General features: G+C 41.5%; 2 protein-coding genes across 6 annotated transcripts in view; one reads left to right on the top strand and one right to left on the bottom strand.

The window, feature by feature from the left end:
- LOC147323749 (vesicle-fusing ATPase-like) overlaps window positions 1-15,729 on the top strand; it is a 30,299-nt gene extending 14,570 nt beyond the window's left edge. Inside the window, exons 10-22 of one of the 2 annotated variants that reach the window (XM_086304295.1) lie at window positions 1,077-1,242; window positions 1,396-1,470; window positions 2,137-2,324; window positions 3,167-3,262; window positions 4,425-4,581; window positions 4,700-4,833; window positions 5,003-5,069; window positions 5,195-5,274; window positions 7,773-7,907; window positions 8,135-8,248; window positions 12,450-12,505; window positions 12,718-12,790; window positions 14,792-15,729. In XM_086304295.1, coding sequence (XP_086160421.1) covers window positions 1,077-1,242; window positions 1,396-1,470; window positions 2,137-2,324; window positions 3,167-3,262; window positions 4,425-4,581; window positions 4,700-4,833; window positions 5,003-5,069; window positions 5,195-5,274; window positions 7,773-7,907; window positions 8,135-8,248; window positions 12,450-12,505; window positions 12,718-12,748 — 1,299 coding nt within the window. In that variant the 3' untranslated portion in view covers window positions 12,749-12,790; window positions 14,792-15,729. The remainder of the gene's footprint in view (window positions 1-1,076; window positions 1,243-1,395; window positions 1,471-2,136; window positions 2,325-3,166; window positions 3,263-4,424; window positions 4,582-4,699; window positions 4,834-5,002; window positions 5,070-5,194; window positions 5,275-7,772; window positions 7,908-8,134; window positions 8,249-12,449; window positions 12,506-12,717; window positions 12,791-14,791) is intronic. The other variant, XM_086304296.1, reaches the window with a different exon arrangement.
- Window positions 15,730-18,209: 2,480 nt separating this feature from the next.
- The window catches only part of wnt3 (wingless-type MMTV integration site family, member 3), a 74,339-nt gene continuing 68,347 nt past the window's right edge, over window positions 18,210-24,201 (bottom strand). For 3 of the 4 annotated variants that reach the window (XM_086304293.1, XM_086304292.1, XM_086304291.1), the window contains 2 exons: window positions 23,460-23,725; window positions 18,211-20,822 (listed from right to left, as the gene is read on the bottom strand). In XM_086304293.1, coding sequence (XP_086160419.1) covers window positions 20,343-20,822; window positions 23,460-23,725 — 746 coding nt within the window. In that variant the 3' untranslated portion in view covers window positions 18,211-20,342. Of the gene's footprint in view, window positions 20,823-23,459; window positions 23,726-24,201 lie in introns of all 4 variants that reach the window. The other variant, XM_086304294.1, reaches the window with a different exon arrangement.

The following is a 24,201-nucleotide window of genomic DNA, read 5'->3' as shown; positions in this document are numbered from 1 at the left end:
TCAGGTGCGTCTAAGCTCCAGGGCAGAAAACTTTGGGAGGACAGAAATGGACCGCAGCACACTGATGAATTTTCAGCCTTGAGTTGTGCAGGCAGATGAACTTTTCCACAGAATTCAATGGCCAGCACCAACATACTTTACCCGAGGACCCGAAAACTGACTCCCAGAACTAAGAGACAATTATAATATTGTAAGACCTTGAAAATAACAGACAGCTCCTTAAAACCAACCCCCTGTTTATTTGGTAAACTTATTCATACACCTATATGTTTAAGAAATTAAGCTACAAGCAAAATTAAGCGTGTTTGAGAAGGAAAAAAAGTTTAAAATACACATTTGTGTTTGTCTATAGTTTATCTTTTAGACATTTTTGCAAATTGGTGCATGTTTAAAAGTGTTGATATCTCTTTTCTTATACTCTGTGTATATACAGCGCTTATATCCTCCAGATGTTCCAGATGTACTCCTTTCAATAAGTTTTAACAGAGAGGGCTTTGTTCATTTATCATTCAGTGCATGATTTAGTGCAAAAGATGGACTCGTTCTGGCTGTTGGAAGTAATTTCTGATTTATAGACAAATAAAGACCTTTGACTTTTATATGGCAATAAAATCAAACAAGAACTATGTATCTATACTATCCAGTTCTGATTTCAGTTTAGGAAAAGTGTGTCAGGAAGGTCATATTTATCTAGATAAATCTGAATTTTTATATTTAAGCATTACCTTTTCTAAGGCTTCTAATATAAAGAGAGAATGTTCCTTAATTGATTTGTAAACAGGGAAAGTTTTTTTTTAACCCCCGTAGTTCATCTGTGTTGTCTCCCCTGTAGTAAATATGATAAACATGCATATCACTTTTGCGCTTTCAGGTAAGTAGGTGTAACTGTGTAACACCATCTCCTGCAAAATTACTTATATCCAGCATGACAGATGTAGAAAAACTGGATTTACTCAGCATTATCGAGGCGATGTCCTCCCTGCTTGTGTGAACAGATGGTATAGGATAAAGGTGCAAAGCAGGTATTTACAGTTTACACATTAATCTTCTTCCTCTGCGTCTGTGTCGGCGAACAGCTCGGTGCCAACAGCGGCCTTCACATCATCATATTTGATGAAATTGACGCCATCTGTAAGCAGCGTGGCAGCATGGCAGGAAGCACAGGAGTCCATGACACCGTGGTTAACCAGCTGCTATCCAAGATCGATGGAGTGGAGCAACTCAACAACATCCTGGTCATAGGTGCAAACATGCAGACATTTTCTCGCAGTATATGTAAACTAGCATAAACACTTTCACATTTAAATCCTGTCCTGTGTCACGCCTGAACAGCCAAACTCTGTCTCATTACTTTTGTTCTTCCCTTTCTTCTGGTTTCTTTTCTTTCTGCCTCAGGTATGACCAACAGGCCCGACCTGATAGATGAGGCCTTGTTGAGGCCAGGAAGACTGGAGGTGAAGATGGAGATTGGTAAGAAGTAGCGAACACACAGAATTTCATTCAGTAGACTTAAAACAGCGTGTCCACAGCATGTCTTTTGTCCTTTCTTCCTTCTCTTACCCAAACTGGTCACGGCAGATGGCCCCGCCCCTCCCTGAGCCTGGTTCTGCTGGAGGTTTCTTCCTGTTAAAAGGGAGTTTTTCCTTCCCACTGTCGCCAAAGCGCTTGCTCATAGGGGGTCATCTGATTGTTGGGGGTTTCTCTGCTGTATTATTGTAAGGTCTACCTTACAATAAAGTGCCTTGAGGCAACCTTTGTTGTAATTTGGTGCTGTATAAATAAAACTGAATTGAACTGAAAAGAAAGTTAAAATGATTATAAAGAACATATTTTTAAAACCTATGAAGTAATTAGTTAAAGTATTTGCTCAAATAATTAATAGAAAATCAGTGAAAATACTTCTACTGTGGGTCAGAAAGTCTTAAAAACAGTGTAAATAAGTAATACTCGTGCTATCAAATGAAGAAGTAATGTATCTTATGCAGATTTCTGCAAGTTAATACCAGCAGCCTTACTGGTAAAGCTCAATGGATACAAGGCTGTTATCAGCTGTGACTCTTTGACTGTGTGCACTACAGAACCAGTACACCACACGCGGTCACTTTCTCCATTTCCTTTTCCGCTTTATTCTTCAAGGCTTACCGGATGAAACTGGGCGAATTCAGATCCTCAACATCCACACAGCGAGGATGCGGGAGAACAAACTGCTGGCTAGCGATGTCGACGTTAAAGAGCTGGCTGTGGAAACCAAGAACTACAGCGGTGCTGAACTGGAGGGTCTGGTCAGAGCTGCTCAGTCCACAGCCATGAACAGACACATCAAGGTCAGTCCAAGGAGCTTATTTACTGTCCATTTATTAATGTGTATGTTTTTTGGGTTATAGAAAACAAGGAAATAATAGTAAAATGCCCTCAGAGCAATATGTTCCTCACTAATATAAGAGTTAAAATACTGGCAAGCAACCAGTATTTTCCACAAGCCAATACGCACTATAAAAAGCAAATACAAAGTTTAATTAAAGGGCAGTAAATTTAAAAAGAAAACTAAAGGAAGAGAAGAAGGAAAGTAGAAGTAATGCAAAAAATGTATTCAACTTTTGAAAACCTGTTCTTTTTATATTAGATACATTATTTTCAAAAGCACTGACAGGAACAGTGTCATGTTCCTGGCTTAAGTTGCAGGCCACACACCTGGTGGGCATAATATATGGTATTATAGTGCCAGTTTAAGCAGCCACCCAGGTGTCGAAGGGTTGGGTAGGTATCCAGGTGTGTGTGCTTGTGTGTGTGCCCTCCCTTAAGTGTTTTATCAGGTGCATTGGCTCAAATCTATACTGCTCAGTAAGGCACAAAGATAAGGTGAAGTTCTCATCTGTTAAGCATTCTGCCCCCGCAGAGCAGCAGATATTGGAGGGTGATGATAAATGACAGACACATGTCTGATGGCAGCGATGTTTCTCTTCACTCCTTTAGGCACTTATTCTTCCCTCCCTCCGTCTCTCTGTCTGACCTTTCTGCTCTGAGGGAGTACATTGTCTTCTGACACATTTTGCAATCTACATGTGCAGTACTTCATTTAATGGATTTCACGAGACAGGGTACGGAGTTCATTCGAAGCAATTTGCTGTCTCTGTACCTGTGCTGTTTGTCTGTTGCTCTGATGTAGGCCAGCAACACAGTGGAGGTAAACATGGAGACGGCGGAAAAACTGCAGGTCAGCAGGATAGACTTCATGGCCTCGCTGAATAACGACATCAAACCCGTAAGTTACTGTGCACATGTCTCTCTTAAGTTCTTAAACATGAAATGCAAAGTACAGTGAAATAAAAGTAACATTAATAATCAAAATAACCTGAAGTTTAACTCAACCATTCGCACCTTCTCTGGCCTTTTCGTTATTCCGTAACATGATCTGTGAAACATCCTGAAATATTTGAGAGAAATGTTGTTTCTAAAATATAAAGGAAAACCTGAGTTTTGGATAAGTTTGTCGGTTTGTCTTATCGTACGTCATTCACCATCACGTTTTAATCTAACAGCCACCACAGACAAGAAGACTAATAAACGTCAAACTTGGGCGCATTCTGACATCAAAATCCATGCATGATAAGTCCGAGTTTTAATCACAGACTTTGAGATTTTGCAGTCCAGTCATGCTGCTGGTGAATCTTTGCAAAGAGAAAAACTTTGAATGATGGTGCAGAAACAGAAGCTGCATGTGACCTGCTTGAGAAAACTGAGTGCTCCTGTTGGTTGTTAATAATATTTATGTGATCGAACACTATTTGCATGAGTCAAGATTTTTAAAAAAAGAAAGAAGCTAGGCTAGGATTTAGCTTGTTTGTTTTTATCAGGCTCACTTGAGACACTTAGAGTTTAAAACCACCTTACGCTAAACGATCAGTTGTGCCACAACCTTTGCAAAAGTGTTTTGACTTGCAACACTTAAATCTCTTGAAATTTAGTGGCAGGCTGGAATCTTTGAAAGATGCCTTTTCTCCTCATTAGACTGTAACTAAAACCTGTGATGACAGTATTATGAAGTCGAGCTGATGTCACTAGTCTAAGTTTTGCATATAAATATAAACATTTTTTTCCACTCTGGGCATGAGTTTTGTTTTTGACAGGCTTCAGGGGCCTCTCAACACTATTTTACACCTGAATTGAACCTGTTCACCTGCTAAATGTTATAAGAAGCAGTCCAGGTATAAGCAAGAATTATATCCACAATACTTGTAAATTATATTTATTTGTGATTAAACTTCACTGGATTCAGATGAAGCACTTGTGCAGGTTATACAAGACTACAACACAGAGGAAATATCTTTTTTATAACTAATATTTCCATTCTCGGTTGAGCTCGTGGAGGCAAACAAAATTAGAGTCTCACTTTCTGTTTTCCTCTCCTTGTACCACTTCTTCAGGCATTTGGAACCAACCAGGAGGACTACGCCAGCTACATCATGAACGGCATAATCCGGTGGGGTGACCCAGTGTCAGCAGCCCTGGAGGACGGGGAGCTGCTGGTGCAGCAGACAAAGAACAGTGACCGCACGCCACTAGTCTCTGTGCTGCTGGAAGGTAACTCTCACACGTGTCATGCAACCCAAACACATAGAGCAAATAAAATAAGGTGAGGACAGCGGCCTGCTTTACTAACAATTAAAATGGTTGATCAGTGATTTCTTTTCACCGCCAGGCCCACCTAACAGCGGCAAAACGGCACTGGCGGCTAAGATTTCTGAGGATTCCCAGTTTCCATTCATCAAGATCTGTTCTCCGGACAAGATGATCGGACACTCTGAGATCGCCAAATGCCAGGCCATCAAAAAGGTAACAGATTTCATAATGCAGATACAGTGCATATAAATACCGGATGTTTGGGTTAAGATGCTAGTGTAGTAATGTCATTTTTAAAATACTAGTAGTTATTTTTAGTGTTTTCTGGTGTGTTTTTTCTCTGATGGCGATCAGGTTGTACCTTTTTGTTTCCCTTTGGCAGATATTTGAAGATGCTTACAAATCCCAGCTGAGCTGTGTGGTTGTGGACGACATCGAGCGCTTGTTGGGTAAGACGAGAGAGCCCAAAATATTTTGCGGTCTTCTACTCAGTTGCCTTCTGAAGTTACTTTTTATTTGAATCAGACTTGATGAGACCGAGGAAATGAAATAATAAAATTATGTTTGTCGTCAGATTACGTTCCTATTGGCCCTCGTTTCTCCAACATGGTGCTACAGGCTCTGCTGGTGCTGCTGAAGAAACCACCTCCAAAGGTAACCAGGGTTTATTTCTTGCTCACTGTCAGTGTTGCTAGTCCTGAGGTGGCAGAAAGAGGGCAGCAGATCTTATGGATGCCAACATAAAGTCTTGCGAGGAATTGTTAGAGGTCTTTGCCTGCAACTGGCATGTGTGAACGCCTGTGTGTGAGTGTATGGTTATTAGCAAGTGTTTTGGTCCAGGCCTGTTGTGCTCGGAGTGAATGGTGGTGGTGGAGACCCATTTCTCATAGTTTCTTTAGTTGTAGTTTGTGTGTGTCTGTTGTTGATGGGTTTGTGAATGAGGGTATAGCTCACTATATGGCTGCATGTGCATGAGAAGTGGCGCGGGGCCTGGTGTTGAATGCCTGGCTGCAGTGCTCCTCTGGGGTTGTAAAGCGCTGGGCCCAGCGGGGTGCCTGGGGCCGGGGGAGGCCAGGGGGACACGGAGGAGAATGAGCTCTGTGAGAGAGCCAGGACCTGGCAGCACTGCCGCCTGTGTGGCACCTCATCTGCATGCAGCATCACAACCCCCCACGCCATGGGGGGGCAGGCGGCAGCCATAATCCCCCTGTCTGCTCGCCACTCCTCTGCCTCTCCTCCTTGGTCTTCTTCTGGTCGTTCTCCAACTCGTCGGCTTAGTGCAGCGACATTTCTTTTGCTTCCCCTCTTTCTTCCCCGCTCATGTTTGTCTTCTCTACTGTTGCCCTCTGCTCCATTATGCTGCATTATGCTGTCTTTTTTTCTTCTTTCTATTGTTTTCTATTTTTTTAACTCCTGTTGTGACTTAGAGCCCCTGCTCAATGTCGGCCTTCACCTGGGCAGCCAGAAATCTCCAGAATATGACGAAATCAGTCGCCCTGTATTCCAATAACCAATAAGAGCTTTGGCATCAAAGACTGCCTTCATCAAAATTTGGATAACATGAGAACTTAATTACAAAATGTTCACAATTCGACACTTCTGATTGGCTTGTTTGTAGTCGCGGGCAATGAGAACATAACCCGGTGTGATACAGAAAGTGCTGATGTTGCAGTGTAAGCCATTAAAGGAGCAGAGTAGAAGCTTCTGACACAACTTCCCCACCGTCCTAAAAATGCATACAAACAACATGTTTAATAGGGTGGATATGAGTGAGAAAACAAAATGCAAAACAACCTTAATTTTAATTTTTACACATATCTGTGATTAAACCAGCTTCTCATGGACTACATTTAATAACTGTTGTTTAGCTAATAATAAAATTACTGTTGTCTAAGCAGGTGCAGCTTGTTTTTACAGGCCTGTGGTCTCTCAGCATCAGATACATCACATACCAATGAAACATGTCAATAAAAGTAATACAAATGAGATAAAATGAAGATTTTCACCTTCATATCTGTCAAGCAGTGAAGTTGTTATATATGCTGCTTGTGTTGCTAGAACTTTGACTTTATCAAAGACTGTATTCTGAGGAAGTTAACACGGCTGTAGAAGCAGGGTTGGCATTGTGATTGCGTGTATAGACCAGGTGTATGTTACATGCATCAGCTGACTTGCCTTAAAGCTGTAAAACTATACAAATGATGGACAGGTTGTTGGTCAGAGAAAAAAAAATGCTGGAACTGGGGTGGCCAAAATGTTCGTTATTATAAGGCTTCATAATATGGCTCAAAGACCATAGGTGACACATAGGTGTGCCCAGTTTTTGTATAGTCTGGCTGAGTTCTAGATAAGAATCAGAATCAGAATCCGAATGGGGTTTATTGCCAAATGTTGAGCAGGTTTACAACATTAGGAAATTGCTGCGGTGCTTCAGTGCAAACATAGTGTCATAAATAGCACTTAAATAGACATGGAAAAAAATAAAAGTAGGGATAAGAATTAAAAGTGCTACGTGGAAAGATATGTGCATGAGATATACATGAGATATATACATGAGAATAAGAATTAAGAGTGCTACGTTGAAAGATATATACATGAGTGCAGGTGGTGATCAGTGCCAAACATGGAATGATGCAGTGACACAGCGTAGGGTCATGTGTTAGTGGCGGGTACAGTCATATGGTTATTGTTCATGTGTCCAACAGCAGAGGGGAAGAAACTGTTCTTATGGCGAGAGGTTCTGGTGCGAATGGACCGGAGCCTCCTGCCTGAGGGGAGCAGGTCAAACAGACTGTGTCCAGGGTGAGAAGGGTCAGCTGAGATCCGAGCTGCACGCCGCAATGTCCTGGAGGTGTACAGGTCCTGCAGAGATGGGAGTCTGCAGCCAATCACCTTCTCAGCAGAGCGCACAACACGCTGCAGTCTCTGTTTAAGTGTTGAAACCATCCAGGACACGCAATCATGATGCTTGAACCTCTGTTAGAGCCATCACACACTTTCATCTGGACTGCTCCTGTGCTTTTCCTGTACATTATCAAATGGTTATACATCATTGGTCTCTCTTTTTCCTATGACCAATAGGAGGAGACCAGCTGATGAATGTGAGGGAACGATTAAAGATCCAGACAAAATGACATCTGCTTCTCTTTCAGGGTCGTAAGCTGCTCATCATTGGCACCACAAGTCGTAAAGACGTCCTTCAGGAAATGGAGATGTTGGATGCTTTCAGCACCACCATCCACATTCCCAATATCTCAAAAGTAGAGCAGCTGATGGAGGCCTTTGAGGTAAACTACACAACTATGAAACTACAAATTTCTAATGTCTGTTTCTAAGAATTGCATCTATGATGCAAGATGCTTTTCTTCTGTGAATTTCTTCTTACCATTAGACTTGGCGACATTGTTTTTGCTTACTTTTTTATTAGAATTCCTGAATGCAAAAAATGAATGACAGAATTTAAGTGTTTCTCTCTCGCACTGATCGTTCCTGTGTCTCTTTCTGCTTTACATAGCTGCTGGGCAGTTTCAATGAGAAAGAACGGGCCATGATAGCTAAAGCTGTACAGGGCCAACGCTTGGGGATCGGCATTAAAAAGTTGCTGATGCTGATTGAAATGGCGGCACAGGTGAGAAACTATTATGGTCTTTTTTTTTACTTTTTTCAACAGTTTAGTTAGTTTTATGTTGTAGTTAGTATGAATTTTGCGGTAATGCAAGTTTTTTTGTCTTCTTTTTAAAAAAAATATAATATTTGTGGGTTTATGTAAAGTGGATGGTTTGACACTGGGGGCACACTTTCACGACTCCTATAATTAATGATCACCATTGGTACACAGCAAACAATACAGCTTTTAAACATCAGCCTGTGATGACCCATTGTGTGTAGTTTCGTACTTTGGGTTTGCGTTTAAATTTGCATTCTCAGATGTGCTTTCGTTCCCTTTTCCAAAAATAAGCACATCTTTGCTTTAAATCTATTCCAAAAGAGATTATTTTAAGTAGGTTGGTAAAATTGCAACACAAAAAGATGGGTTTTTGGCAGCTTTTTAAAAAAGATCATTAGATTCTGAAGCCGCTGTAGCAAAATCTCGGTCTCGGTTTCAGCCTTGCATGCACAGCAAGCAGGCCTTGATCACATGACATCAGGCACCTGCTGGGGCTATATGGATGCATAAGTGCACTCTACTCTACTCTTTATGTTGGTGCTTGTCCATGCAAAATTCTAAAAGTCAAATCCAGAATCTTAAAGTCAGAAGTTAATGGGCAGTGACCTGATAATATTTAGAAGACTTAGTCAGAAGCCTCGCAGCGGCTTTTATTGAATAGGCTGCAAACGTTCCAAGGAAGCTTTGTTAAGACAAGTAAACTGTGAATTACAATTATCCAGAAGTGATGAAATAAATGCATTAATAACATTTTCCATCATGACACAGTGGAAACTGGCAATATTTCTTAAGCGATAAAAGCGAAAGCGAGATTTAACATGACCGTCCAAAGTGAAAGCTGAGTCAAAAATTATCCAAAGGTTGCTGATAGAAGATTTAGGAAATGTGGCAAGGGGACTTTCCATTACCTCAGGCACAAATCTGTCAGGGGCACATCAGAAAATAGTTAGCCTCCAACTTTTAACAGAGTCTAAGCACCTCTGAGAAATCTGTAACTTACAAATGTCTTGTGGTTTAAAAGAGAGATACAACTGAGTGTCATCTGCATAGCAATGATAATAAGTGCTCAAAATGTGCAGAAGGAGCAGATCTAACAGAAATATATCAGCGATCTCATATATCTCATAGACAAACCCAAACATCTTCTATGACTAGTTTTCAGTTCAGTACCGAACACAAATTAACTCATGTATCCTCAACCCAAGAGAAAAAACAACGTTGTTATGAGTACCGCGATTGACGGGGTGATGTTGACCGAGGCTGGGCTGTGGCATTCTGCACGTTGCCATATGTATCTGAGCCTCTCCTGCAGCTTTGCATGAGAGCGCCGCCTCAGATGTGATTGTTCTTGGTGGAAATCGGATCGGACAGAGGTAACAAGATGAAGTGCTCCAACCCGTACTTGTGCCATTCTTGTGACAGCACCCTTCCCTGCAGCTGTTTCAGCAGGACAATGCCAAACCCTGCACTGCCAGAGTAGCGCAGGCTTTTCTGGATATCAAAACCCTGGAACACGATGTGCATCGACCCAGCGTGTTGCAGGCTCCACTCCTAGTTGAGCATAGCTGCAGACTATGCTCATCAAGGAATGGAAAACAGTTCCTCAAACAACACATCTGGACTGCTTGGATGTCATACCTTGTATTAAATGTCTTGTATAAGCAACTATTATGTTGTTTGTCTAAAAATCTATTTAAAATGTGAACTTATGTTTCTTTTTTGACTATTTTTGGACATTTCTTATGCTGTTGCAGCTCCATGTGTACTAGTTGTGTTAGACAACAGAAAGGTCAAGTTATTTTGGGGGTACGAAACTTGTGAAGCACAAGAAAACAGTCTTTTCAATAACTCACTCATCACCTCCCATTTTATTCAAAACACAGATTTCATACTGGCACAGGCTTTGCGTTATTATTATTTTTTTCTGTCAGTGTGGTCTGAGCTTGAGCAGGCCGTCCCTCCTCTTCTTCGACATCTGGCCGGCATTCTTGACAGTCAACAGGATCCGTCTGTCAGGCACAAAAAACTGTCATCTATTAGCTGTAGTGAAAAACTGTGTGGCTTTGCTGATGATTTGTTGAGGAGAGGGATCCAGTACATTTCTAGTTCACAAACCATTCTCTCCAATACATTCATAGTTGTGAAACCGTGCTCTGCACAGCTTTCCAAGTTATATTCACGTGTTGCTAATAAGATACTCATCAGAAAAGTCTTAGGCTATTCGTGGTCTGGTTTTACCTACGATTTAAGCAAAGATCAGCCACTGAAGGGGGCAAATGTGAGGGGTAGGTTTAAAAAAATAAATAAATCAAGGAGACATGTACAAAAATGAAAACATAGACCACCAAGTCATAGCAGATTTTTGGTCTCCTTTCAACCCACCCGTTATGTAGAGGGATGCAGTGGGTACAGAGTCTTCTCACCTTCCTTACTTTGCCTAAAGGGATTTGTGGCTTGGCCTCCAAGTTTTGTTTTTGTGCATTTTTCTGTACAGTAGCAAGCGGTGTAGTTCTTTTCTGCCCTGTTCCCCTAAATGATTTACTTGGAAAGCCTGTAGGGACATTGATCCTGTCAGGACACAAAGCATAATCAACCTGATTGATCATAAATCGTTTACTGATCGGTACTTGGACTGGTGGAGGCTTTAAAGAGGACTTTTGTTTTGGGTTTTTTTTTCCCATTACAGACAAAATATATGATTTTACAGCAGTAAGCGTGAGTACAAGTAATCCCTGTGAGCCAAAAGCTTTAAACTGCTCTAAATGTGCGGTTTTCAGCGGTTCCATTTTCCTGCTCTTTGCCTTGTATGAGCTTTATTTGTGAGCATAGAAGCCCCACCCACCTGCCTTTTAAGCCTTTTGTTTACAAAAGGCAGCCAATCAGGAAAAAATGAGGATGCTTAAATGAAAGGGTGACAGAGGATAAACCGCTGCACGGCAGCTCAGTAGTTTTGAGTTATGCAAAACTGCTTGAGCCCTTTTCTATAAATATGCAGCTCAAAATGAATAAAATTAGTCCCGGTTAGTTTTTTAAATGAATTTGTTCCAAATAAGTAATAGTAATATGTTTGTTTAAAATTAAAAGATGTCATCCTTTAACTGTTTACCTCCACTGAAATAGACAAACAGTATCGAATTAGTCACTGTAGTAACCTGTGACATCATGTCCAGCTGTGGTGATTTTATTTTGTGAAAACAAAACCGAGAAGGAAAAATAAAATGTAACCGGTAGAACAATTAGAAACAGGAACTAAATATCCTGTTACTCGATTTGCCAAAATGATGATTTGTGTGTCCTAAATCTTTACTCCTGTGACCTGTGAGGAGATCACAGAACCAAGCAGGATTTAATTAAGTCGCTGTCGTACGTCACAACAGGAAATCTACGTTCCAGTGATCATCTCGTTCTTTGCTTCTCTCATTTTTTCCCTTGTTTCTTACAAATTTCTCAGATATTTCTAAACTCCTGAAGTAAAGTTTTAAAACTTGAAATGTTTCACTCCAGCTAATCGATGTCTGCTGCTCAAAGCCACGATGAATTTTCTTCGTCCATCTCAAAACCTCATATTTCAAGTAATATTTGTTTACCAAACCGATGACGGACATCCCACCAGCAGCATCAGACAAACCCAAATCACACCATTAGCTCCTTTCTTCTCCCGACTGTGTCTCTGTTATGTTGCCTATGTGTGCAGCCTGTTTGTTGGGGCTGTGTAATTGCTGTGGTATGCTCCAATGCTATGCTCAGTGCCCCCCCCCTCACACACACACCCCATTCTGAGCTTGAAGAAGTATGAACCTGTGTTTGCCGGGACATGCTGCAAACAGCCGCACTCACGTACACATTTGCGGTCTTTATCTTTTTTCCTCTCATTCCAACGTTTCCGACTGCTCTCATGTCTTAACTCTGGTTGCTACAGGCGATTTCAGACATACTGTAAGTTATTGCATAGGTTCCCATTAATTTTGCTTCCTTTTCCCTCCCCTTCTCTTCAATCCAAACTGAAACATGAACTCCAGGACCCGCCGCCGTTGATAGCATGCCGCTGTGATGTTTAACACCTGAAGAAACCCGTGCATGTTCACAAAGAACCTGCTAATAAAATATATAGTTATTTTATCGTATGACTGTTAGCACTAAGCATGCATATCTGTCTTTTCAGATGGATCCTGACTACAGAGTTAGGAAGTTCGTGAGTCTGCTGCAGGAAGAAGGAGCGTAAGTATTCCTTTCCTGTTTCTAACCACATCACCAGAGCAGAATTGACATTGAACACTCACACCGCACACACGTCTGTCACTTTCACCAGCTGTCAGTTACAAATGTAGCAGAAAGGAAAAAGTTAGTCAGAAGCACAAAGTGTTTACATTTTAATCATCGTACCAAGTGTGATTTATAATACACATTTTGTCCTTTTTCTCCCTCTACAGACTGGTTTCTGATAAGTTTGTGGCAATCTAGACTCAGTGGAGCCACGCGGTGAAATAGAGGCATCCTTCAACGGTGAGGCCGCTTTAAGCTGAAACGTTAAATTTTTTAACTCATCATATCCTGTCGAGGGTTGAGGAGAGCTGATGTGAAAGTCTGTGATTCCACTCTTTGAAGAGTCACAGTCAAAGTTTCGAAATAACGTTATGCGAGTCCAGTCAAGCAGATGTAACCACAGAATAACGGAGGATGTCGTTAAAATGCGCTGACTCAAAACTGAATTACCAAACTTACCTTTGACTAAGTAGTTTTACAGCTAATCTGTGCGTGCGTGGAATCGGAAGCATCACACGAAACAATTGTCACAATAAAAACACTTCCACAGGGCACCAAACACTACTGTAAAAAACCCAACAAAGTGAATGATTCGGGTGTTTGAGGAGACACCTTTAGCAGGAACAGCTTGAAGTAACCATTTTCTATATAACTTTATCAGTCCTTCATATTATTGTGGAGGAATTTTGACTCCCTTTACAAAGTCACTTTAGTTCATTGAGGTTTGCGATCATTTTTTATGCACTGCTTTCTGAACTTTTTGAGGCCTGGACTGCAACACCTTGATTCTTTCGAACGATCCAGTCTTGGCCGAGCTTCAGCTGTTGGGTAGATGGCCTCACATGTTACTCTAGAACAGTGAGTAACAACAACCCCCGGGCTGGTCCGTGAGTCGTTTGGCACCGAGCCCCGAGAGTTGAGACTCGGGTGTGAAATTGATGGTTTTCAGGGGTTTTATCGTTATTTTTTAATCGTTTTTATCGTTATCTAAGTTTCCCTGGGTCTTTTTCCGTGTGTTATGAATAAATCTTCCTTTTTTTGGTACTGGTACTGGTTTTATTTGTTGTATTTATCAGCGAGACCTTAAAGGCCGGTCTGTGAAAATATTGTCGGACATAAACCGGTCCGTGGCACAAAAACGGTTGGGGATCACTGACCTAGAATACTTTGGTATGCATTGGAGTTCATGACTACAAGGGCCCAGGTCTCGTGGCTGTAAAACATGCCATCACGGCGGTGTCGCCACGCGTGTAGCTGTGCTGCCATGTTCTTTATGTGGAGAGAACAGACATGTCTCCTGGCAATGCTTCCAAACGAGCCATACTTGTTCAGTCTTTTTAGAATTTTACTGTCATGAGCTTCAATATTTAATATGCTAACTGAGGCCTGTAGAGCATGAGAAGGAGCTCTTGGATCCACTCCTGGGAACACTGGCACCTATCTTGAATGCTTTCTACTTCTTTCTGAAATTGTTTAAAAATTAAACCCTTCCCAGATTGATGGGGAGCAACAATTGCTTCTTTAAGCTCATTGCTGATGTTTCCTTTGTGGCATTAACACACCTGAATGCTCCAGACCAGCAAACTGCCAAAACGTCTGCTTTTATTAAGGTCCTGAAACTTGGAATTAGTGAGGTTGTATTTACTCTGCATGCTGCTTCTGTGTTTTGACTTAATAAAAAAAAATGACATGCTGTTATATGTCATGTTTTGCTCTAAATCTCCAGCATTTTAAGACCTGTTAAGGACCAGATTATCGTTATTATGTCCTGAGACATAAAACCTTAGAATTTAAAGAGGGCGTGTTTTCTTTTTACCTTGACTATGCATGCTTGTAAAACTGTGACGTGCATTGGGTGTTGTTCAGTTCTGACAATGATTTTGCTCAGAATGTTGGCATCATAAAAGCTCTCTAGGTGAATGAATACAAAGTTATTATCATTCCATGTCTTTATCCGAATCATTACAAAAACGCAGGGCAAAGTTTAAGAAAGTTATGTGTCTAAGTTGCTAATCTTGCCTTCTGAAATGAACCGCGGGAGGACGGTGCCCACGGTGATAAACAACAAGTCTTTCAACAAGTAGCGGGAGCTTTGCTTCTCATCTTGGCATCAGAGGCTTATGGTATAGCTGGTGCACAGCGTGCCTAAAAATAGGTCGACTAGACAGGCGCTCTCCTGTGGCAGCATGCCTCCTTTGCCCGCCTGCCTCATCTCACTTTTATTTCTCTCTCTTCACTCAGTTGCAGAGGATCAGAAGACTGATAAAGGATGGCAGGAGGAAGCAAACGAGATATAGATCCCATCTCTCTACATCCTTCTCATCCCTGAAGCTCTGCGTGCTTCTCTGAGCTGCAGACACCAAGCAGGCAGTCTCCTCCTCTGCAGCATTATGTGATAATATAAAATAAGAGATATGCGCAGTGCTTGTTGTATCTGGGTGTCTGCTTGTGCTGCAATCTCTTTGTGATGCCTCTAGCACTCCATTGGGATTTTATATATATGTATACAAAAAGAGTCGGGGCAAAGTACATGTGCACAAACACTAATTATGATAATGTTTGTTTATATAGACTTTATTTGTAGGAAGAGATCATTCCATGACTTCTTTTCTTATGTTGCACATTTCCTTGCCTCTGATCTTTTTATTGTATGAATAAAATAATATTACTAACAAAAAACATTGTAGTATCTGTAGTTAATGTTGTTTTTAAAGGGACGTTACAAAGGAACTTGTGCTGTGTGTTCCATTATTATAATGTAGGTTTTCAGTTGCTGTTTAGTTCAGACACTGTTTTCTACAGTAGCATGTAAAAAGTTCCTGCTCCCAAGAAAAATAAAAAAAGTTAACTATTAAATGTTCTCATGGCTGTTGAAATCATAAGAATGTCATAACTATCACTTAGTGTAATTACCTCCTGATTATGAAATATTTGAGAAGAGATGAACCCATTCACACATTTGAGGTTAACCTCCACAGCTTCTGGGTTGAGCAATGATTGTAGAGCCTGGCAAGAAAACACTCAGCCATTTATGGAGGAGCTACTGCTGCATGTGTGCACGTTTCTTGATGCAGTTCTCCAGGATTGTAGTAAAAAGTAGCAAAATGTTGCTTGAGATATTAGTAGAAAATCAAAATGATGTCGCTGTATCATTTTTTTTTCCTTTTTTGTATTTTCTGCAAGTGAGATTAAATTTGAGCTAAAACTTGTGAATTATGGGAAGCTGAATTCATGCACATACATGTTTTTCTTTATAAAGAGATCACCTCATCCTAAGTAGTAGCCAGTGTATTATCAAGAACTCCGGGAGATCACTGGATTAGGCAGGTGCCATGGTAAATGGTAAATGGCCTGTATTTATATAGCGCTTTACTAGTCCCTAAGGACCCCAAAGCGCTTTACATATCCAGTCATCCACCCATTCACACACACATTCACACACTGGCGATAGCAAGCTACATTGTAGCCACAGCCAGAGGCGAGGCTGCCGCCACCGGGCCCTCTGACCACCACCAGTAGGCAACGGGTGAAGTGTCTTGCCCAAGGACACAACGACCAAGACTGTCCAAGCCAGGGCTCGAACCGGCAACCTTCCGATTACAAGGCGAACTCCCAACTCTTGAGCCACGAATGATAGTTCATTTGCTCGTTCTAACTGGATCAACAGCAGTAGTTTTTAAGAATCCTTTGGGACTCTTTTCAGCTTTAGATTCATATACATTTCATGCAGTATGTGGGTTTGAATCAGAATAACCTACCTACTTCCACAGAATGGCTCATGCATGTGTTTCTCAGATATCTCTGGAGCTGAAAAAATGACACGTGCATGGAAGTGTCTGCAGTTCACTGAATGACCACTAGAGGCTGCCTCTTAAAGTGAGTTACTTCCCATGCACTCTTGTTAACATGCTCAAATGTAGAGCAGCTAAAGTGGGATTTATCCTTCTGGATTAAATCTGTATGTTGAGCAAAGAGTATGATGTAACTGCCAATCCTTCTGAAATCCTACACCATAACTTCCCTATATGAGTAACTACATGTCACGTCAGCACAGCCTGCAATGACTGTGATTCGCTCCTTCAGTATTATTGTTTCCTACTACACATTTCTAGTTGCTTCTTCTACCATAGTTTTTTCAAACCTACTTGAAGAGAGCAGATCGACCTGACGATAGAAATTCCACCGCAACCCAAAGCTTTGGATGTGAAATTGCAGAGCAATGCAGGGATACCACATATAAATCCTAGCAACAGCACTAGCCAGTCGAGTAGACAATATTGTATATAGATTCAACAGAGAACAAAATTAAACCAGTGGTCTGTGTACTTTGTTTGAATTTTAGTTTTTTTCTATGTTTGTTCTTTAGCATTTATTAGCTAGTATCTGGACCAAAGACTATAAAAGATGGACAAAGCTGTGCTTTAAACCTGCATTCTTTTTATGGCCACATGATGGCGATACTTGTAGTTACAAGAGGATTTGCAGTCCTATAAAAATCTTTGGAACAATTACTTTCTAACTTGACCTCCATAAAGACTTTCCTTCCGTGTTTATAACCACTCGATGGCATCATAACGGCTACATCTATGTTTTGCTAGCTAATAACCAAATGTGCAACCAATGCGATGTGATTGTGCAGCTGGAAAAAGTCACATACACGTCTACTCAAGTTGGAAAAGAAATATTTGGTTAATCATGAAAAAAGTTTAGCCTCTTGTCTTTATGAGGGAGATTGCATTGGATTTGTCGTTTAGCATTAGGCTGTAGCTCCTACTTGCTCCGCAATATGGAGTGACACAGATCAGGTAAAGTTAATAATTAGAAGTAATCTGGTATCATTTAAAAATTAAACAATAAGATGCAACATGTCACAAACATGTTGTTTTCAGACTACAATGCAAAAGTACCCAACAAATGACTTCCCGACTTTGGAAATTTGACTGTTTAGCTCATAACCATAACCAACCACCTACTAGGAATAACTTAAAGCTCTTTTCTGAACTGACTGATCTCTGTTGTATTTTAGGCCTGCTTATAGAAAAAGTTGACTCGGTGAATATCAGCAGTTAGCTGGTCCCTGCCTGTGCAGCTATCCTTACAAAAACTCAGAAATTAGTTTTAATGGTCATCAAACTGCATCTTTATTGATATATACTGAGGTGTCATTAAAGATAAAGGGAGGTGGTCAAATGTCGTCTTTTAGAGGCAGAGTGTGAAGGAGCACATTAATAATAACTCTCTGCTCTCATCCAAATATGGCCTCTTCAAAAGCAACCAAGATGACCAACAGCCAAAACCCTCTAACTTCATAAACCAATGGGCGACTTTCATGTGGAGAAGCCCATCTTTTATATACAGTCACACAAAAAAACTCGATAGGAGTTTGTTTTTTCACAGGACTTTTCTACAGTACCGTAATAATAATAAAGTATAATTAAAATTCTCCTTTAAGTGGAATCAAATTAAGTAAGTGAATGCTGTATCAAAGGACGGAGTATCTAACAGACCTTTGTTTCAGCCTGCATTTCAACTTCATGTAGAAAAGTGAGGCGTGTGTTTGAGTGTACCTTTGCAAGCATAAAGAAACATGACACAGGTTTTCTTCTTCAAATATATAATCTTAGTTCAGTCATACAGATATATACATTGTATAATAAATAATATTTATAAAAACATAACATTTACGATTATAAAATAAAAAGGGAATTATTCAACTTTAAAACATTTGTACAAAACTTTGGATATAGCGGGGAAAGATGAGGGGCCTTTGGGGGTCTCGGTAGGGTGGGGGGACTGAACACAGAAAGGTAGGCCCAGGTAGGGAGGGCTGTGTAGAAGATGACGTGAACACTAAGCTATGTCCCAAAGAGAGGACAGCCTACACACTACTGGGTAACTTGTGTGTTTGTTCTTGAATATAATTAATAGGAAGCAGGTGGGACTGTCAGAACATGTTGTGTGAAACCTCTCTTGCTTTGCTCCACCATTGTGAAGAGCCAGCTCGCTGTCCGTCGGTCCATCCATCCTCTTCTGTAGTAGCTTGTCATGCACACGCACATACGCATCCCTTATAAATCATCCGTTCTACGCTTCATGTTCTCAGAATCAGATGTTTTTTTAAACTTCGTGAATTGGCAGTCTTTACAATCCACCCACAAATCATAGCAATTTTTGTTAGTGGTCTTTAAACCGGTTTCTTTTGTTGCAAGTTACAATGTGCTGACACTGAAGTCTATGAAAAGCATTCTTTTGATTAAATGGCAGTAATTTGTTTTTCCCAATATTCTAAAAATCAAAACATGACGGCAGGAGTGTTTCGGGGTGTACTGACAAGAATACGAGTTCATAAATCAACCGTAAAAACCTCAACTGTCCAGCTGACTGAAAACACAGATGGAAGGATGTGACAGCCAATCAGATCTTTCTCAGCCCATGTTGTCTCCACGTGTCGTCACATATCCCCTTGTTTTCTTTCCCTTTTGTTCCCAGAAGTAAAAGATTTTTGTTGAGACAAATGTTTTTCTGCACCGAAAGTGATATAAAATAAAACAAAACAAAACAAAACACCAGAGTTAATATTGGACATAAGCTGGACTCAAGTTTGATGCACAAATTCATAACGACACAGCCATAATAGGTGACCTTCACACATATAATCAGAACTTTTCTGTGGTTAGTTTTTACCCCCAGACTCCGTAAGTTTGAATGGTGAAGTTGCATGACATTTGTAGAAACCATGAGCGATTTACAGGGTGAATGTGGTAACAGCGCCGTCATTCATAAGAACTGCTAGCTTGCAACCAAGAAGAATTTGCTCACATAAACAATGCTCAAATGTTTACCACCTGGAGTTATGAATAGTGCACATAAATACATATGCACGGGTTGTTAGTTAGCAGAACGAGCATGCCTCCTCCTGCATACCTCAAACCCCAGCTCAGTGGTAATATTTCAGAAATGTGGGTTTATTAAAAAATCAGACTGAAGCACATGTCTTCTAGTTGACTGTCGCAGTAGTCAGTCTGCAGGGAAGGAAGGGATCAGCTCAGTAGTTTAGAAAGGACAGGACTGCGGCACTTCCAGTGCCTCAGTTCAGTTCAGTTCAGTAGTTACAAAGTGATGGTTTCCTGGGGCTGCTGACGTGTTCAGTATTACTTAAGAGTAAGTGATTGGGTAGAGAGGTTGGTTAAGTTAAAAAACAGCAACAACAACAACAACAAAAAGGTAAACCAACCAGACTGGCTGGAGAAGTGAGGTGTTAGTTAGAAGATGCTTTTTACTCAAAAGCAAGGAGAGTCACTGTTTTTGTTTTTTTGTTTTTTTTTACTGCATTAATCTCACATGTAAAAGTGTTACTGTACATGCCGAAAACGCTGTGTTGGCATGAAGGGTGGGAAATAAATAAAGACAAAGGGGAAGGGAGGGGTAGTCATGGCCCAATGCTGCAGGGTGAGGACGAACGAGGGGAGAGTGGCAACTCTAGCTTCTTCCCGTGAGAGTGGACCAAGTTATCCATCAGGTCAACACGGGACACATTCTGCTCAGATATTATGTAGTTATGGGGGTAGTGGTTTGGAAGATAGATTCTTGTGCATGGTTTGTACAAAAAATGGTACAGAAGTATCCATTACTGATGTGCCATTACCCATTAGGGCTTGAATGTGTGTGGATGAATATGTTTTTGACTGCGCTTGTGTGTGTGTGTGTGTGTGTGTGTGTGTGTGTGGTGGGGGAATCAAGGAAGTCATGCAGGAGGTGGGGAGTTGAAGGTCCAGCAGTCAACTTGTCTGTCTCACTTACACGTGTGTACGTCGTAGACGCGCACACACTCCTGACAGCTGACGTAGCAGCACCAGTGGAAGATGCAGTGACACTTCTCTTTGCGTTTCTCAGTCCGGGTGTTGTGGCCGCGTCCGCAGCACAGCAGGTCGCAGCCCTCAATGCCGTGCGACGACACGTTGCAGACACGATCGCGCGTCCCAAAGGAGCCCGTCTCTGGGTTGGGCTCGCAGAAATTGGGCGAGCCCTCGTAGTACACCAGGTCGCGCTCAGTGGGGTGCTTGAAGAAGGCGTACTTGACTCGCAGGGTCTCCACCCAGCCACGAGACTCGCGGTGCTTCTCCACCACCATCTCTGAGGCGCTGTCGTACTTGTCCTTCAGGTAGTCGCCCAGCATGCGGAAGTCCGGCTGCGCCCACCAGCACGTCTTCACCTCGCAGCTTCCAGAAAGGCCGTGACATTTGCAGCGCAGGTGCATGTGATCCAGGATAGTCTGAGAACGAGAAAAAACCCCAGAATAAAAGTCTGTGCGTGGGAAAATGTTTTCTCCCTTTTTCAAATTTTGCAAAAAATGCTAGATGTGGCAAATATTATACAAATTAAAACGCATATATTTAAATTTATATTTAATTCGTTATTTAAAAATGTGTCCGACAGTTCAAGAAACACATTTAAATGTCCTGGCGATTATTTCCCAGGCTTTAAAGGGTTAATATTAGTTTAGGTAGGCCACCTAATTGCAACACGAGGCTGTACTCACACTTGCCCACCTATTGTGCATCTGCAAGCCACTTTGTAACCCTCCTCTACCTCAGTGCTTCCTTTTCATACCGTTTCTCTGATAATCTGTGTAATATCTGCTGTCAGTGTCTCTTCTGTCCTTTTAATAGGTCTTCTCACTACTTTCTTTGTCTTGGCTGCACATGGAGGCGCTGGGAGTCCCAGAAATGAACCATAAGTCCAAATATGAATTGCTGCAGATGGAAATGACAACCTTCTTTTGACTATAGTGACTGAAATAAAGTGAAAACCACATATTTGGCATCTCAGCATGCATCCAAGATTTTTAAGCTTTTCTAATAACACTTTTCCTCACTAAAGCATCATCGCTTGAGCGTCATGACTCTTGCCCAGAAAAGAAAATCTGCCTCATCCAGCTGGATTCAGAACAGATTTCACTGACAATCCTGAGTCACTGCATGAAAGGATAGTGCGCTTCTTAAACACACAGATCACTTTTTGTCTGTATATGTTCGGTATGCTCCAAAAAATTAAAATAAATTCTCACCTAGCCAATAAATCTTTAAGTACGCTTCTTCTGACAGAACGTTGGAGCTGTGAGGTTGGTGAGATTTTAACTACAACTGTTGTCCTCTGGGTAGAAACAAGTTATGTTTTTTTTTTTTCTCTTTGTGCAACGCATTGCTCTGAAGTGTAAAATGTGCTGGTCTTAGTTAGATAACTTCTTTGGAAGCTGCCACAACGGAACAAGATCTGGTAAAGCTTTATGCTCAGAGATTTAGAGTGAATTCGGTAATGCAGACTAACAAAACCACTAAAGCCTTGCAAAGCAGGCCAAGAAAAACAATATGCCAGTGGCTGCACTTTATTGAAGTGTCATGCAGCTGTGGAGTATGGAGGCTCTGCGCCGCTGCTAATTCTCTCTGAAGTTATTGGCTCACGTTGTGAGTATGCTCCCGTGGGGCGTGTTTTTATGTTTTCGGTTTTTCATTGTGTTGTGCTTTAGCTCAACAGCTATATTTAGCTGCAGAAATCCCCCAGCTGGGGCGGAAGGCAGGTGGCTGTGGCACCTCTGGGTGAGTAGAGGGGAGAAAAGTGGACCAGTGACATCACACCGTGAGCTTGTCATGCCAACATCAAATCCAAGGCCCTCGGGGCTAAATAACGAAGCGTGAGAGGGCCAGGTGGAGAGGACGGGTGACTCCTCTGACATTACCTCTGTTCAGTGAGCTCCTGTGGTCGCTCTGACTGCTGCTGTGGGCATCAAAGGGCTGTCTTGTTGCCGTGTGGTCCCCCTGTTTTGCCTCTCAGCGAGCAGCCTGTTTTCTCCCAGCAGTGACAGCAGCCAGTGATGTTTTAAGACTGAGCTGATTTGCTTCTTTTTTTTCCCCCTCAGCTCACTTGGGTTATTTGACTGTCGGGGAATTTCTCATTGGGATGCAAGGCATGAAAGGCAAGGTGTGGGGGCATGGCGGGTAGATGAATGTTGCTTAGATCAGTAATTAACCAGTCATTCAAAGTCAAGTGCTCGTTTTCAGATGGAAACTTGGGATTGTGAGGACAAGCCAAGTACCTATATCATGCCTGTCACATGAGCAATCAGTAATCCAAAATAGTAATATTTTCACTCAGCTTTTTGTCCATTGTTTTTACATCACCGTGGTTAAACGTTGACCCATAACTAACATGGCTTATCAGAGTGCTTCATCTGACAAGTACATTTAGTCTGAAAACACATAAAACATGTAAGCTAATACTAAAACTGAGCTAAATATTCAGATAATAAATAATCATTATTTTTGAGATATTTTGTCATTTTTTTCTTGAGTCTGAGGTTTCTTCCTGTATAAAGGGAGTTTTTCCTTCCCACTGTTACCAAGTGTTTGCTCATAGAGGTGCCGTCTGAATATTTGGTTTTTCTCGATGTTATCATAGGGTCTTTACCTTACAATCTAAAGCACCTTGAGGCAAATATTGTTGTGATTTTATACGATACAAATAAACTTAATTGAACTGAAAGTTTAAAAAAGAAATATTGACTTTGATTACCTGTTCTATCTTTGTTTTTTATGCTCTCTAACTCTTATTTCCAAGTGATCTTTGGGTTTAAGTTGTGCAACGACTTTGAACTTTTCCCGCAGTGTCAGTGTTGAACCTTACTTTGTTGTTGTGACTGGGTGAAAGCCAGGTTCTAAAAACTGGGGCAAACTCTTCTGAGATGAGTGGGAGCTCTTACAGTAGCAGGTTAATATCTGTGGTTTTAAAGGTTTTCATATGGATATTATATTGTAGTACCCACATATTTTTGGCTGGTTAATGTTATTTTCCATGTGAAAAGTAGAAAAATAACAGTGCAGCTCTGCAGGTTCCTAATAGTAAATGTGTTTACCGTGCGTCCCGCCTCGTTGTTGTGCCGATTCATTGCTGAGCGAGCGTCTGGACGGTTTTCTCTGGCGTCCGCAAACTCCCTGGACACCAGCACCCCAAACTCTGCATCCTCGCTGCAGCCACCCCACTTCCAGCCCTCCCCTGGAGGGCCCTTGTGGTGGGAGTCGCACCCACACATGGTCGACGTGCCCTCGGCACATGAGCGTGTCACTGCAAATGCAACGCCCGCTGAAGCTATAGCATGGACGAATGCTGACTCTCTGGTTGCTGAAAGAGACGGACGAAGACAGACAGAAAGACAGAGAAAAGGAGAAGGAAAGGAAGTGTGTCAATCTTATGGTAAACGTAGACAAGGTGATCTTTACTACTGCCAACATCCAGACAGATGTATTGAAAGGGATACCTTCAGGCGCTAACCTTTTAACACAACATTTCATCTTTGAGAAGGCACATTAATGGACAGGTATTTGCCACTGTAATAAAGCAAGAAGCCTATAGAAGAACTCCTTAACATCTCCTATATACAATATAATATAAACAATGTTTAACTATGTTTACACAGTTCTGATCATCATCAGTGACGTGGAAGAACCACCAAGGAACCTAACAGCAGAGTCCCTGCAGTGACATCAGCCTATTGTAGTCTAACGCTCAGTGGGATCTAAGTGACCCCCTGTCATCCCTGAGGTGTGCTGCTTTGCATCTGGATAGTGTTTCAGGAATGTTGTTACCCCCCACCCATT

The sequence above is a fragment of the Aulonocara sp. 'chitande type north' Nkhata Bay genome, linkage group LG8, assembly GCF_057382095.1.
Source record: "Aulonocara sp. 'chitande type north' Nkhata Bay isolate Kocher_YH1m ecotype deep benthic linkage group LG8, A_spYH_male_GT1.1, whole genome shotgun sequence".
Lineage (NCBI taxonomy): Eukaryota > Metazoa > Chordata > Actinopteri > Cichliformes > Cichlidae > Aulonocara > Aulonocara sp. 'chitande type north' Nkhata Bay.
Note: the sequence above shows the minus strand (reverse complement) of the source record. Positions and strands in the feature narration are given on the sequence as shown.